At 44.1% G+C, this 13,117-nt stretch overlaps 1 protein-coding gene across 1 annotated transcript in view; it reads right to left on the bottom strand.

Moving 5' to 3' along the window:
• Nucleotides 1-13,117, bottom strand: part of LOC106561381 (protein O-mannosyl-transferase TMTC2) — a 193,398-nt gene that overhangs the window by 42,241 nt on the left and 138,040 nt on the right. Inside the window, exons 3-7 of the mRNA XM_014125269.3 lie at nucleotides 6,715-7,561; nucleotides 4,321-4,435; nucleotides 3,558-3,643; nucleotides 2,191-2,375; nucleotides 1,415-1,493 (exon numbers count right to left, since the gene is read on the bottom strand). Coding sequence (XP_013980744.2) covers nucleotides 1,415-1,493; nucleotides 2,191-2,375; nucleotides 3,558-3,643; nucleotides 4,321-4,435; nucleotides 6,715-7,561 — 1,312 coding nt within the window. The remainder of the gene's footprint in view (nucleotides 1-1,414; nucleotides 1,494-2,190; nucleotides 2,376-3,557; nucleotides 3,644-4,320; nucleotides 4,436-6,714; nucleotides 7,562-13,117) is intronic.

Here is a 13,117-nt window from a genome sequence, read left to right as displayed (position 1 = left end):
TTTCCAGCAGCTAATATAATACTGTACATTGACTGTTATGATAAGGGCAACATGAGTCGCTTTATCTACATATTTGTCAGACATGGTGTAACGCAGAGCTAGAAACAGCAGAAGACTGTGTGTGGTCAAACAGGCTTTGTGCCTCTCTATTCTACCATCAGATTCAGATGGAGGTCTATGAGGAAGCATAGACATGGACATAAAATACTTAGTGACACAATTTCCAAGGAGTTCAAAATCACATCTAGTGGAACATTCCATTGCCCATTTGAGCGGAGGGGGGTTTTGGCAGATAAAGACCCAACTTTGACCCAGACTGCCATGTACACTGACGAAAGTTCCCCCTCTTCAGAATGACAAACAAAATGTCAGCACCCAAGTGAATTGGACTGTAAATAGATAGGAGCAGGTGCGCCAAACATTTAAATGAGCTCCTCAGAGTAATGTAAAAATCAGCTGCAAGAAATATGGGAAAATGCCACAACATCCACCCTGCTAATGCCCTTACAGCTTTCAAACTGTGGGAGGCGATTTGCTAACGATTTCTCAGCACCTCTGTCAAGCTGAATTTGACTCCACTGGTGAATGTACTGTACTAAGGGGGGTTGCTGGAATTCAACAAGATGAAGAGTGAGCGCAAGAGAGGGAGGGAGGCAAAGAGAGACTGAGATGAAGAAAAAAGAGAGAGGGAGAGAGAAGACAGAGAATGACAGAAAGAGAGAAAGAGTGAGTAAAAGAGTGAAAGAGAGACAGAGGAACAACATGGGGGAGCCACAGAGAAGGAAAAAGGCAGAGCGAGACATGTCAGCAGGCCCATTGAGTGACAAGAGTGCTAGTGGAATTGAAAATTATTGCATTTTGAAATCAAAAGTCACAATTTAGTCTGCAGCAATATAGTCTGCAGCTGCTTTCACATGACTGTAACACGAGGAGCGCAGTTATTATCGTTAACGCGCTGTGGAAACCTCAACATCGGGGCCTCAATGGGAGCGTTGAGCTTGAGCCACACACCCGACTTTGATGCTGGTTTACACGTCCAATCCTGTCTTGAGATTTATAAGACATTATGAAAACAGAGCACCTCTAAAACCAACGGCCTTCAGCAGTCTACACTCTGCTACACGAAATCGGGCTAATGTGTAATGCTTACTGTAAGCATAGCTCAGCTGACGAGCTCAAGACCCTGGCCACAATCAATGCAACTCAAACCTGTGACCCCCTTCAGGTGGAATAAAGTTCAACAAACTCAGCCAGAAGTGCATGGACACAAGCTGACAACCAACAGCTGATACAATGATTACAAATGTACCCCCCACACTTCCAATCTACCAATCTTCTATTCCATTCTTTTTTCTCCTCACAAAAAAATCTAAGCTTGTGTGTTTAGTTTGAGAGAAAGATAATTGCCACTTACCCATCATGTTATAGAGGCTCTGAGGTGCAAATTGTCTTGGCATTTTCTGTATTGCTTCTTTATACACGGAGAGGGCCTCCTATGAATGAATAAAACAAAAGGAACCATCCGTTAGGCACGAGGAGCCAACCATGCCAGGGCCACAAGTCCTTTGTCTACTGCAGCCTGGGCCCTCACAAGCTGAATGGAAGCATGGAATCAGAGGTCACTAAGAGGTGGTTAAGACTTGGTGGAGGAGAAAAGATCTATCCTCTCCATGACATGGCCAGTCAGAGAGCTAGTGCAGTGTCACACAGCCTCTCTCTCGCTAAATCCCAAGGCAGTGATTCCCTTTAGGCTCTATGAGTGGGTAGGCTTAGCGGAGTTGCCAACAACCAGATGCATCCGGTTTTCAAGGATACAGCTAATTCAACCTAGCTTCCTCATCTGCTGAAAACCAGATTCGGGAACTCCACTCAGGCGTTTTCCTTTACGCCTGCTACGTTAGGTTAATTAGTAGGTATACTAGTGTAGAAGGTCAGTGGGTAGTGAAGCTTTTCTCCTGACAATTTACACAATCTCAGAACGGGTGCACTGTTAGACCTGTTTGTGTATGATTAGTGTGTGTGTTCCTGTGAGTACGTTTGGTGTGTGTCTCCCTGTGTATGTGTGTGTGTGTGTGTGTGTGTGTGTGTGTGTGTGTGTGTGTGTGTGTGTGTGTGTGTGTGTGTGTGTGTGTGTGTGGTGTGTGTGTGTGTGTGTGTGTGTGTGCACCCCTGTCTGCTCCCCTATCCTACCTCCTGGTGCCCCTGCTCATGGAGCAGCTTTCCCAGGTTGTACAGGCAGCTGGTGACGGAGCTCTTGTGGGTGTGGGGGTCCTTCAGGTTCTCGTCAGGGATGTCGGCGCAGGTTAGGAAGGTCCTCTTGGCTTCGTCCAGTCGCCCCTGGTTCATCAGGACGATCCCCGTGTTCAAGTAGGCGGCTACAGGGGGGAACGAGAGACATATACGTCCTCCATTACGTGATCAACATGCAGCCAGAGAGTAATTAGGCTCTATGGGGCTGAAACTAGTCATTATCAAACTTCTTTCTGAATAAATTGGCCAGCCACTGTGGATCAATTGGCTGCCGCATCCATGGGGTGCCAATACAAACAATCCTTTTGTAGGAATAAATTGCATATATCCCCCTGGCTAGAGTGTTGCTGAAGACAGTTTCAATAAAGGATGTGTGTCTGAAAGAGAATGGACATGAGAACAGTGGGAATGGAACTGGATATCATTAGAGTATCATCATGAAGCTGCCACTTTGGAATTGTTAATGAACAGATTCTACGTTGTACCAGCTGCCAGCTAAACACACTGAATTATGGTACAACCTGGACAAATGACTTTTATTATCTGATTGACTCTCATACCTTCACTTCCATTACCCCCCACCACCGCTTTAGTAATAGATAGGATCATTGCATAATGAACGAGAACTACAAAGTGTGATCATCATCTTGATTACATTCATAATTATTAATTACACTTTGGGAGACAAAGGAAAGGACTCCACCGCTTGTTGGTGATCGGTTATTATAGAAAACTATAGGGGAATAATTTAGCACATGACCAGTGGAGGGTGAGAGTGACTTCTGCTAACCAAGCAGTGTGACAGCTGAACCTTACTGATACAGTAATGAGCTAGCAGGAAGCATGCTTGAAAGAGTTTCCTCAAGGTAAGACTTAAGGAAAACGACCACCATTAGGGGTTAAAGAGAGAGGGAGAGAGGGAGAACGAAGGAGAAAGGGGGAGAGGGAGAAAGGTGAGAGGGAGAGAGGGAGAGAGGGAGAGAGGGTGATAGGGGGAGATGGAGAAAGGGGGAGAGGGAGAAAGGGAGAGAGGGAGAAAGGGGGAGAGGGAGAGAGAGAGAGAGAGAGAGAGAGAGAGGCTCTGACTTTGAATTGGATTCATAATAAATACAATTGTGTAATAATTGAATCTGTTGACAAGAGTGGTCCTTGAACACCAATCTACAGGCTGTGTTCAATCATTCATCCAGTAATGGAGCAAGCTTGTCTGTGTCCTCCCTCCCTCCCCCATTGGCAGATGCCTGGACACCTGCGCTGTGCAAACACAAGAGTTTGAAATTGTCAATAAAAAGAGGAGCTGTACTTACAAGCCAGAGTTGGCCTGCTCCCAATGGCCAGTTTATAGTAGTGGAGTGCCTCAGAGAACTTGTTGTTTTCTTGTAGCAGCAAACCACTGTAACAGAGAAAGTTAGGGACTCTCATTGCTACAAATCTCAACAGAAGTCTGTTAAGAATGAAAAACATAACATAAGACAACTAAATGTAATACAGTTTCCTAGTAAATATATTACTGTAAAATGAAGTGCTACCAAATCTTTAGTTCAGTTCTAAACAATCTAATTCTGTAAATAATCTAAGGATCTGTTGAGTAACATCTAAAGCCCTTGATGGTAGTGTTGAGTATTGACTGTGTGCTTCCTGTTGTCCTCCCCTCAGGCTGACACAGCATGATTAATAACCTACTGTCACAGACACAGCACCCATGGGAATACAAAGCACCATTACCTCTCTGTGAAGACCACTGATCATTAGACAGTCGTGTGTGCCGGGACAGACTGGCACCAGAAATCGGCCCCGTATTTCTAACACATCGGCCCTTTTTTCCCCCTCAAGGCAAAAATGGACCAGCCCATCTGGCATTTGCCCAAAATGCCAGATGGCCAGTCCGCCCCTGCGTGTGTGTGTGTGTGTGTGTGTGTGTGTGTGTGTGTGTGTGTGTGTGTGTGTGTGTGTGTGTGTGTGTGTGTGTGTGTGTGTGTGTGTGTGTGTGTGTGTGTGTGTGTGTGTGTGTGTGTGTGTAAGGAGAGACAGTCCTGCTCATGTATGCATACAGAGTCTATAGACACTCACAGGTTATACAGCATGTCTGCCATGTTCCTGCGGTAGTAGAGGGCATTCCTGTATGCCTGCTCCGCCTCCGCCATCTTGCCCTGGTTCTTCAGGACATTCCCAAGGTTGCCCCATGCTGATAGAGGGAGGAATAAAGTAATTAAGGTTAACAGGGTCAACCAACATGGCTGCCCGCCCCTTTTGGACACACTATCACCTCCTGGGTTTACGGTTTGTTATCTAGCCTGGTCCAAGATCTATTTGTACTGTCTAGCCTCGTCATGTCAAATGTCAAGTCAAATAATGAACATAGGAGTTGGTAAGACAGTACAAACTGATCTGGGACCAGGCTGGTTTTGACCCTCAGAGGACATTGTGCAGGCTAAAACAGAGGGCATATCTGCTGCTACTGAACTACTGGGCTTAGAGACTGAGGACAGAAAGAGTTGATGGAGCACCTGGGAGTTAGTGTATCAAAGAGCCCAATTATTCCCTAACAGAAAAGGAAGAAAACAATGGCTCCCCCTGACACTCTATAGTAGATTCATGACATTACTGGAAAATGGATTGCAGATTAATTGACAGGTAAATTGGGTCTTGAAATGCCATAATAGTGAAAATTATAGGAATGAATCTCGTAGGCAATTTTCAGTTGTCAAGTGGTAATTGTATATTCTATTTTCCTGTGGAAAATACATCTATATCGATTACTGCTTTACCTCACATATAGAGGAAAATGCACATAGCCTGACTACCAAATTGACTGAATAGTGTTTCCCTTCAATATTTTAGCTTGAAAACTAAATCCATACTGCTTAGTATGGGCAGTTGGAATCCATCATGTATATATATGGGCTTATGTTCTTATACACTATTTAACTGTGTCTATATACAGTACAGCTGAAGCCAGGGCACACTGGGGCAACAGTAAGAGCACTGTGAACAGGCCTGACAGAGAAAAATCATCCCCTTAGACACGGTTTCTTCTTGTTCTCCTGATGGCTGTAAAGGAGGGGAAAGTAAAATAGAGCTTATAGTAGTTACCGGGTTACCCGTGTAGCATCTCATTTAAATGTATCGAGCGCTCACTTATGCCAAAGGCTCCTTTGAGCTGTGCATTATTTATTAGTTAAGGCGTCTGAGTGAGATATCCCAAAAGTCTCAAATTCAATATTAGCAAAGCCAAGCAGAGAAAAAAAAAAGACAAGAACTTTATTGTAAACACAATATTAAAATTTTAAAATAAATATGCTAGAACAGAAAATGTTCTAAGTGGTGTTACCATCCACTGTGAATTTGTTAGGTCTCTTTTACTGTGTTTTCTCACAGAACTCAATCTCAATGCTTAACGAGCGTATCACTATTTCAGACTCACAAATGGTATGAGGACAGTGAGCCAGGGAAGGAACGTAGCTGCCGCTCTGCTCTGCGTTGGCAGGATAAACAGCTGTCATGTCTCAGCTCTGCCGCAACATGTCCTGCCGTTAACTCTGTCCCTAGCCCAGGAATGTAGCTGCCGCTCTGCTCTGCATTGGCAGGATAAACAGCTGTCATGTCTCAGCTCTGCCGCAACATGTCCTGCCGTTAACTCTGTCCCTAGCTCAGGATCACTATCTCAAGAATAACACTAGTACACTACTAGTTATTCAGTATTATCTTTGGATCACCCTGAATTTGAATGTCTGAATATTCAAGTATTCTAGTTTCCCCTCATTGCCAGTCAAGCAGGGATGTCAATGAAGATGCCCTCCAAAAGTAAAAAGGAGATAAACTGTAGTCTGCCCATAGTGAGGGATTTAGTAGGTTTACAATGGAGGCCTTGTGTTGAAAGGTCCTTCAGCCATGATTTACTGCCTGGAGAGGATAAACTGTCTGGAAGTAGACATACTGTAAACAATTTAAAAGGTAGCGCTTAACACTCATGATTCCTCATGAGCTCCCGAGTGGTGCAGCGGTCTAAGGCACTGCATCTCAGTGCATGAGGTGTCACTACAGACCCTGGTTTGATTCCAGGCTGTATCACAACTGGCTGTGATTGGGAATCCCATAGGGCGGCGCACAATTGGCCCAGCACTGTCCGGGGTAGGCCGTCATTGTAAATAAGAATTGGTTCTTAACTGACTTACATATATTTTTTTTATTACATCTCAGGGTACATCTTGAAAATAACACTTTCGTTCAATCCCAGGAAGTAGCTATCACTTAACTTGAAGCTACTCTAGGTCATACATTCAACCTGTAAATATATTATGTGAGAATGATGACCTTTTTCAGGCAGCTCTAAGCTACATTATTCAGTGCAGAGTTATGAAAGCCTGTTGAACACCTTTTAAAAGCACACTCAGGCTATGCAAACGTCACAGTCTGAGATGTTGTGTGAGAGTGTGTCTGTGTGTCGATCTGTCTGTGTATTACCTTTAGCAGGGTTAAAGTATATCCCTGACTTGTAGAGCATCTCCTCGTTCTGCCAGTCTTGGTTCCTCAGCACTGTTTTAACCCCAAACAGTAGGACCAGGGCAACACTACAGTACACCACCACAGTCCTGGAGGAGCTCCACCTCAGCCGTACGTACAGGGCCCTCAGCCCCACCGCCAGCAGCAGACAGAAGCCCATACTGGGGATGTACAGTACCCTCTCTGCTATCACAAAGCCCACGTAGAAAAACAGGTTGGTGGCAGGGAGGAAAGGGACGGCCAATAGACCCAAGGAGAACACCACTACGTTTTCAGTGGTGGGCAGTGGAGTCCTGGTGACATAGTGCTTTTTGGTACCGTTCTGTGCACTAGCAGTGTGAGGCTCTGTTTCAGAGTTTGTGTGGTTGGGAACATCGGGGTGGTGGCAGCTGTGTCCATTGGTATGGGACCTCCCGTTCCCGTTGGTTACATGATGGGCTTTTCCGTTGGTCTCCTTGCCCTTGACCTGGCGGGTGCGAAGCCCAAACCAAGCCAGAAGGAGCAGTCCCACATAGAAGGCCACAGTATGAAGGTTCCTCCAATCGGCGATGCTTCTGATCAGAGGCAGGGCGTCCATGGACCAATCGAAGCTCAGGGTGTTTGGGCACAAGAGAAGCCACATGTTGACGGCGGGCAGATAGAGGAAGGTTAGAGTCCGAGTGAGGAGGGATGGGGAGTCCCCCGCTGGGTTGTCTGAGTTGGAGAAGTTGGGCGGTTTGTTACCCATCCAGTAGAGGCGGTAGGCCAGCAGAACAGCCCCCCAGGCAGCCAACAGCAACACACTCAACAGCAGGTGGACGTTCCTCCTCTAGAAGAGAGAAAACAACAACAGAGCTGAAACTAGGAGGAACGGCAATCGACTGGAAAGCTACCAGCAAAGGCAAGAACAAATATTATGAGACGCTAGGGCCAAAGTAGTTTTCTGGTTGGTTGGTGATTTTTCTGACTCTTGGCATTTGATTTTGATCCAGGCCATGTTGGTAAATCGAGCATAAGATTGAATGTAATTTAGAAGGAAAAAAACACAAGAGTCTGTTATGTAACGTTATCTGGAACAAAAGCTGTGTTCGTGCACTATTTGTCCAGCCAAGTGTTAGACTGCAGATTTAGAATGCATTGCAAGGAAAGTCAACTACAATTGATTTTATTCTTATGTTTTGGCTGTGATGTGGGGTTTTGAATACCCATGAACAGGAAGATATCAGTTAACCGTGAACGTCTTTGTTGCTGGGGCTTATAAACCAAACAAATCAAAAAAGAAAGGGGAAAAATGCCCTGTGACTTTGTCTTTGATTCAAGCCAAAATAATCACGGCTATACTGGATTCATTGACTGTTGCTGAGCAAATGTGGTCTTACATCACAGCATTCCCTTATTCTGTGTGTTATCTTTCTCCTCACACACCTGGCCTTAGACATGACTAAATAAACACCAGAATACAGGCCAATAGACAGTCCTATTCATCATAATGCAGGCTTGATATTAAACACTTTCTGAAACTCCTGCATGGAAATGATTATGAAGTATTGAGTGTTTGAAACTTGTGCACGTTGGTGGGAGTGCAGAAAAAAACCTGGCCTATATTGTTCCCAATAGAACTGTTCCTGCTGTAGGATCAACTAGTCTTTCTTACTGGGTTTATTTTGGAAGTCACACTCCTGCTAAGAAATCTTTATGGCTTCCCTTCCAAAATATGGTCAGCTAATACACGCAGGGCAACATCCATTTGTGCCCTGCAGTGGTGCTCTGTATTCAAGGGAGGATGATCTCATACTGGTACAGTACACAACAATGAGTCTAGCATACACTACATGCATTTCATGTCCCAGCAATGCAGTAATTGACTGATTTCCCTATAGAGATTCAATGTAGAGGATAGGGACATTACAAAGCAAATCAAATCAAATGTTATTGGTCACATGCGCCAAATACAACGGGTGTAGACTTTGCAGTGAAATGCTTACTTATGAGCCCATTCCCAACAGTGCAGAGTTAAAAATATGGACAAATATTTGCACAAAAAAAAAAGGAAATAGTTTTTTTTTAAATAACAGGATACATACAAGGAGTACCAGTACCAAGTCAATGTGCAGGAGTACGAGGTAGTTGAGGTAATTGAGGTAGTACAGTATGTACATGTACATGTAGGTAGCGGTAAAAGTGACTAGGCAATCAGGATTAATAATAAACAGAGTAGCAGCAGTGTTTTTGGTGTGTGACAGTGTTTCTATGTGTGAGTTTGGGTGTGTGTGGCATCAACATGCATGTGTGTGTGTGTGTGTGTTTTGTGTGTGTGAGAGAGTACAGTATGCAGTGTGTGTGTGTTGGAGTGTCAGTGTAGTATGTGTGAGTGTATGGGTAGTCTAGTGAGAGTGCATAGAGTCAGTGCAAAACAATTACGATAAATAAATAATAAAGGGGGTCAATGTACCTTTTCCGCGTAGCCATTTGATTAACTGTCCAGCAAAAAGCCCTGCAGCGTTTTTATTTATTTAACCTTTATTTAGCTAGACAACTCAGTTTAGAACAAATTCTTATTTACAATGACGGCCTACCAAAAGGCAAAAGCGTTGCAATTGTCTTTAATTCTTATCATTCCTTACAGATCTCAAGATTTCAGGTTTACACATAATAGAGTATTTCTTTTTATTCCCCATATGCTGTACAGTATTCCTTTGGTAATATACACACAACCCTTCTTTACCATTACATGGAAAGCCATGGCTAGTGTACAGCTGAAAATCATGTTAAGTCCATTTGATGTCCCCTCTTCCATCTCTCCATGCCAAATAGATCACAGTGGCTAATAAGAGTATCCTCAGTCAGACTGTGAACATGGGGTCCTAGCTCTGCCAGTTGCAATGCAGGGGGCTTCAAGGCTTCTATGAGAAACGGGCAAGGCACAAGGCCAAGTGCATCATAGAGGACCCCATGCACAAGCTTGCTGCCCTCCCGGAAGGAGATTAAGGGTCCCACTGTTCAGTAAGAATAGGAATAAGGTAAGTTTCATTCCATCAGCCATCAGACTGCTGAACAGTGGGACATAGGACAGATGCAGGCCAAACACACGGTCAGACAGTAGGCCGCATAGACTTTGAATATGTGAAAATGTAAATGTGTGACTTGTGTACTAACTTTCCAGTTTTTCGTACTGAATGTAATATGTTGTGTTGTGTTTGTGTATTTGAATGCTGACATTACAAAATGAATTTCCATGTAAATGGACAGTAAAGTATATCGTATCATATCATCTATGATCATATACGGCATGTTTCAGCTGCACTGGGGGTCTATTGATTTTTCCCTCTGTCTTTTGTCATCGCAGAGTGATTCAGTGAGGAGAGGCGTGTATCCTCAGGAGAAATGGGACTAAAGGGGCAGACTCTCCTGTCATCTGCCACTGATCATTAGCAATTATGTACAGTACAGAGTACAATTATGTACAGTACAGAGCTAGGCTTCTATCACAATACAATAGACAGACTTGTACTGTTAATGAATTGTTCACACAAAACCACAAGTTATGCTACTCACCTGAAGAGATACAAAAGAGAGCAATTCACTCATCCCTAAATAACAATCATAAAGATACTACTTGAGGAAACCATAACCTGATTGGTAGCTGTCACGACTTCCGCCGAAGTCAGTCCCTCTCCTTGTTTGGGCGGCGTTCGGCGGTTGACGTCACTGGCCTTCTAGACATTGCCGATCCACTTTTCATTTTCCATTTGTTTTGTCTTTGTCTTACACACCTGGTTTCAATTCCCCAATTACTTGTTCATTATTTAACCCTCTGTTCCCACATGTTTGTTTGTGAGTAATTGTTTGTATGTAAGACGGTCCGTTATGTGGGCTCGCTTTATTGTATTATATTTGTCTATTTTGAGTAAATTACGTTTATTTACTCATATCTGCTGTCCTGCGCCTGACTCCTCTACACAAGCTACACACATACCACATTACAGTAGCTTTATAAAATAACATCACTTCATTCCAAATGTGTAGTTAGTATAGCAACTTTATTTATTAACTGTATCTAGTAAATTACAGAAATAAATGTTACAAATCTACATGTTGAAGACGTCATAATTCTGTTTAAGTTCATTGATCCAAGTTTTTCTTCGAATAAACATTGAGTTGAGAGATTGTGCTATGCTGTTCCATCCATTACAATACCAACTATAAACTGGTGTGGTGTCAGAGTAGCTATGAGATGATCATCGGATCATTAGATGTAGGACTATTGACAGTGATCAAATCTTGATGGATTCCAGCATTTAGTCTCTTTCCTTTTCCCCTGGTATGGTTTTGTGGGCCGGCTAGGCCCCATGGAGTAGGCCTCATGTCAAAAGGGCCTGGTAGTTTAACTGTGTACCCAGCGGCAGGCTACAGAAGCTGAGAGGAAAATAATGACTGAAGAGAAAGACAGAGCCAGCCTGAGACTCTTCCTATCTTAGGCGTTTCAGCATTTCTTCAGTGAAGGCACAAATTGTTCAGCAACAATGCTTTCCTAGTCATTGCCTTGAAATAGGCCTTTGGCATGTTGGAGCTAAATTTATTCACAATGCTTCTTGGAAAATGCTGTTGATTATGCCAAGTCGCATATGCTGGGGGAAAATAGAGACAGTTCCTGAGATTTAAAAGACATGTATTAAACATGTATTCAGCCATGTGGTACTAATTTTGCGAGTAAGGCTGCTGACGTAGGCTATGCTACCATACAGCTCCATAGCAAGATTCCTTTACCTTAGACTCCCTCGCTCAGCGGAGATCACCCCTATTAAAACAATGTGTAAGGGCAACACTATCAAAACCACAACAAAACTTTTGACAAATCAGGACATGGTTTCCAAAGGAAGACAATCCACCACCGTTCTAGAGGTTAATATGTTGCTTGGCAACAGCAAGGTCACCAGTTCAATCCATATCCCACGTTTCTTGCTAATTCGACAACAACTGTCAAGTCTTAGGTGGGGGGCAATCAATATGTGAATTGATTGCCCCCCATCTATTGTCAGAGTTCATACTGCAAGGTGACCTAAACTGGGATATGCTTAACACCCCGGCCGTCCTACAATCTAAGCTAGATGCCCTAAATCTCACACAAATTATCATGGAACCTACCAGATACAACCCCAAATCCGTAAACATGGGCACCCTCATAGATATTATCCTGACCAACTTGCCATTTAAATACACCTCTGCTGTTTTCAACCAGGATCTCAGTGATCACTGCCCCATTGCCTGCGTCCGTTATGGGTCCGCAGTCAAACGACCACCCCTCATCACTGTCAAACGCTGCCTAAAACACTTCTGCGAGCAGGCCTTTCTAATCGACCTGGCCCGGGTATCCTGGAAGGATATTGGCCTCATCTCGTCAGTAGAGGATGCCTGGTTGTTTTTTAAAAGTGCTTTCCTCACCATCGTAAATAAGTATGCCACTTTCAAAAAATTTAGAACTAAGAACAGATATAGCCCTTGGTTCACTCCAGACTTGACTGCCCTTGACCAGCACAAAAAAATCTTGTGGCGTACTACACTAGCATCGATTTGTCCCCGTGATATGCAACACCAAACTCGGCCAACCGCTCTGCACCCCCGCAGCAAGTGGCCAAAGCCCCCCCTCCCGCTTCTCCTTCACCCAAATCCAGACAGCTGATGTTCTGAAAGAGCGGAAAAATCTGGATCCCTACAAATCAGCTGGGCTAGACAATCTGGACCCGCTCTTCCTAAAATTATCCGCAACCCCTATTACTAGTCTGTTCAACCTCTCTTTCGTATTGTCTGAGATTCCTAAAGATTGTAAAGTGGCCGCGGTCATCCCCCTCTTCAAAGGGGGAGACACTCTAGACCCAAACAATTAGAGACCTATATCCATCCTGCCCTGCCTTTCTAAAGTCTTCGAAAGCCAAGTTAACAAACAGATCACCGACCATTTCGAATCCCACCGCACCTTCTCCGCTATGCAATCTGGTTTCTGAGCTGGTCATGGGTGCACCTCAGCCACGCTCAAGGTCCTAAACGATATCATAACCGCCATTGATAAAAGACAGTACTGTGCAGTCGTCTTCATCGACCTGGCCAAGGCTTTCGACTCTGTCAATCACTGTATTCTTATCGGCAGACTCAACAGCCTTGGTTTCTCTAATGAATGCCTTGCCTGGTTCACTACCTACTTCTCAGATAGAGTTCAGTGTGTCAAATCGGAGGGCTTGTTGTCCGGACCTCTGGCAGTCTCTATGGGGGTGCCACAGGGTTCAATTTTCGGGCCAACTTTTTTCTCTGTATATATCAACGATGTCGCTCTTGCTGTGGGTGATTCTCCTCTACGCAGACGACACCATTCTGTATACATCTGGCCCTT

This window comes from Salmo salar, chromosome 10 (genome assembly GCF_965601325.2).
Source record: "Salmo salar chromosome 10, fSalSal1, whole genome shotgun sequence".
Classification (NCBI taxonomy): Eukaryota; Metazoa; Chordata; class Actinopteri; order Salmoniformes; family Salmonidae; genus Salmo; species Salmo salar.
The sequence above is the reverse complement of the archived record's forward strand: the minus strand, read 5'-3'. Positions and strand labels throughout refer to the sequence as shown.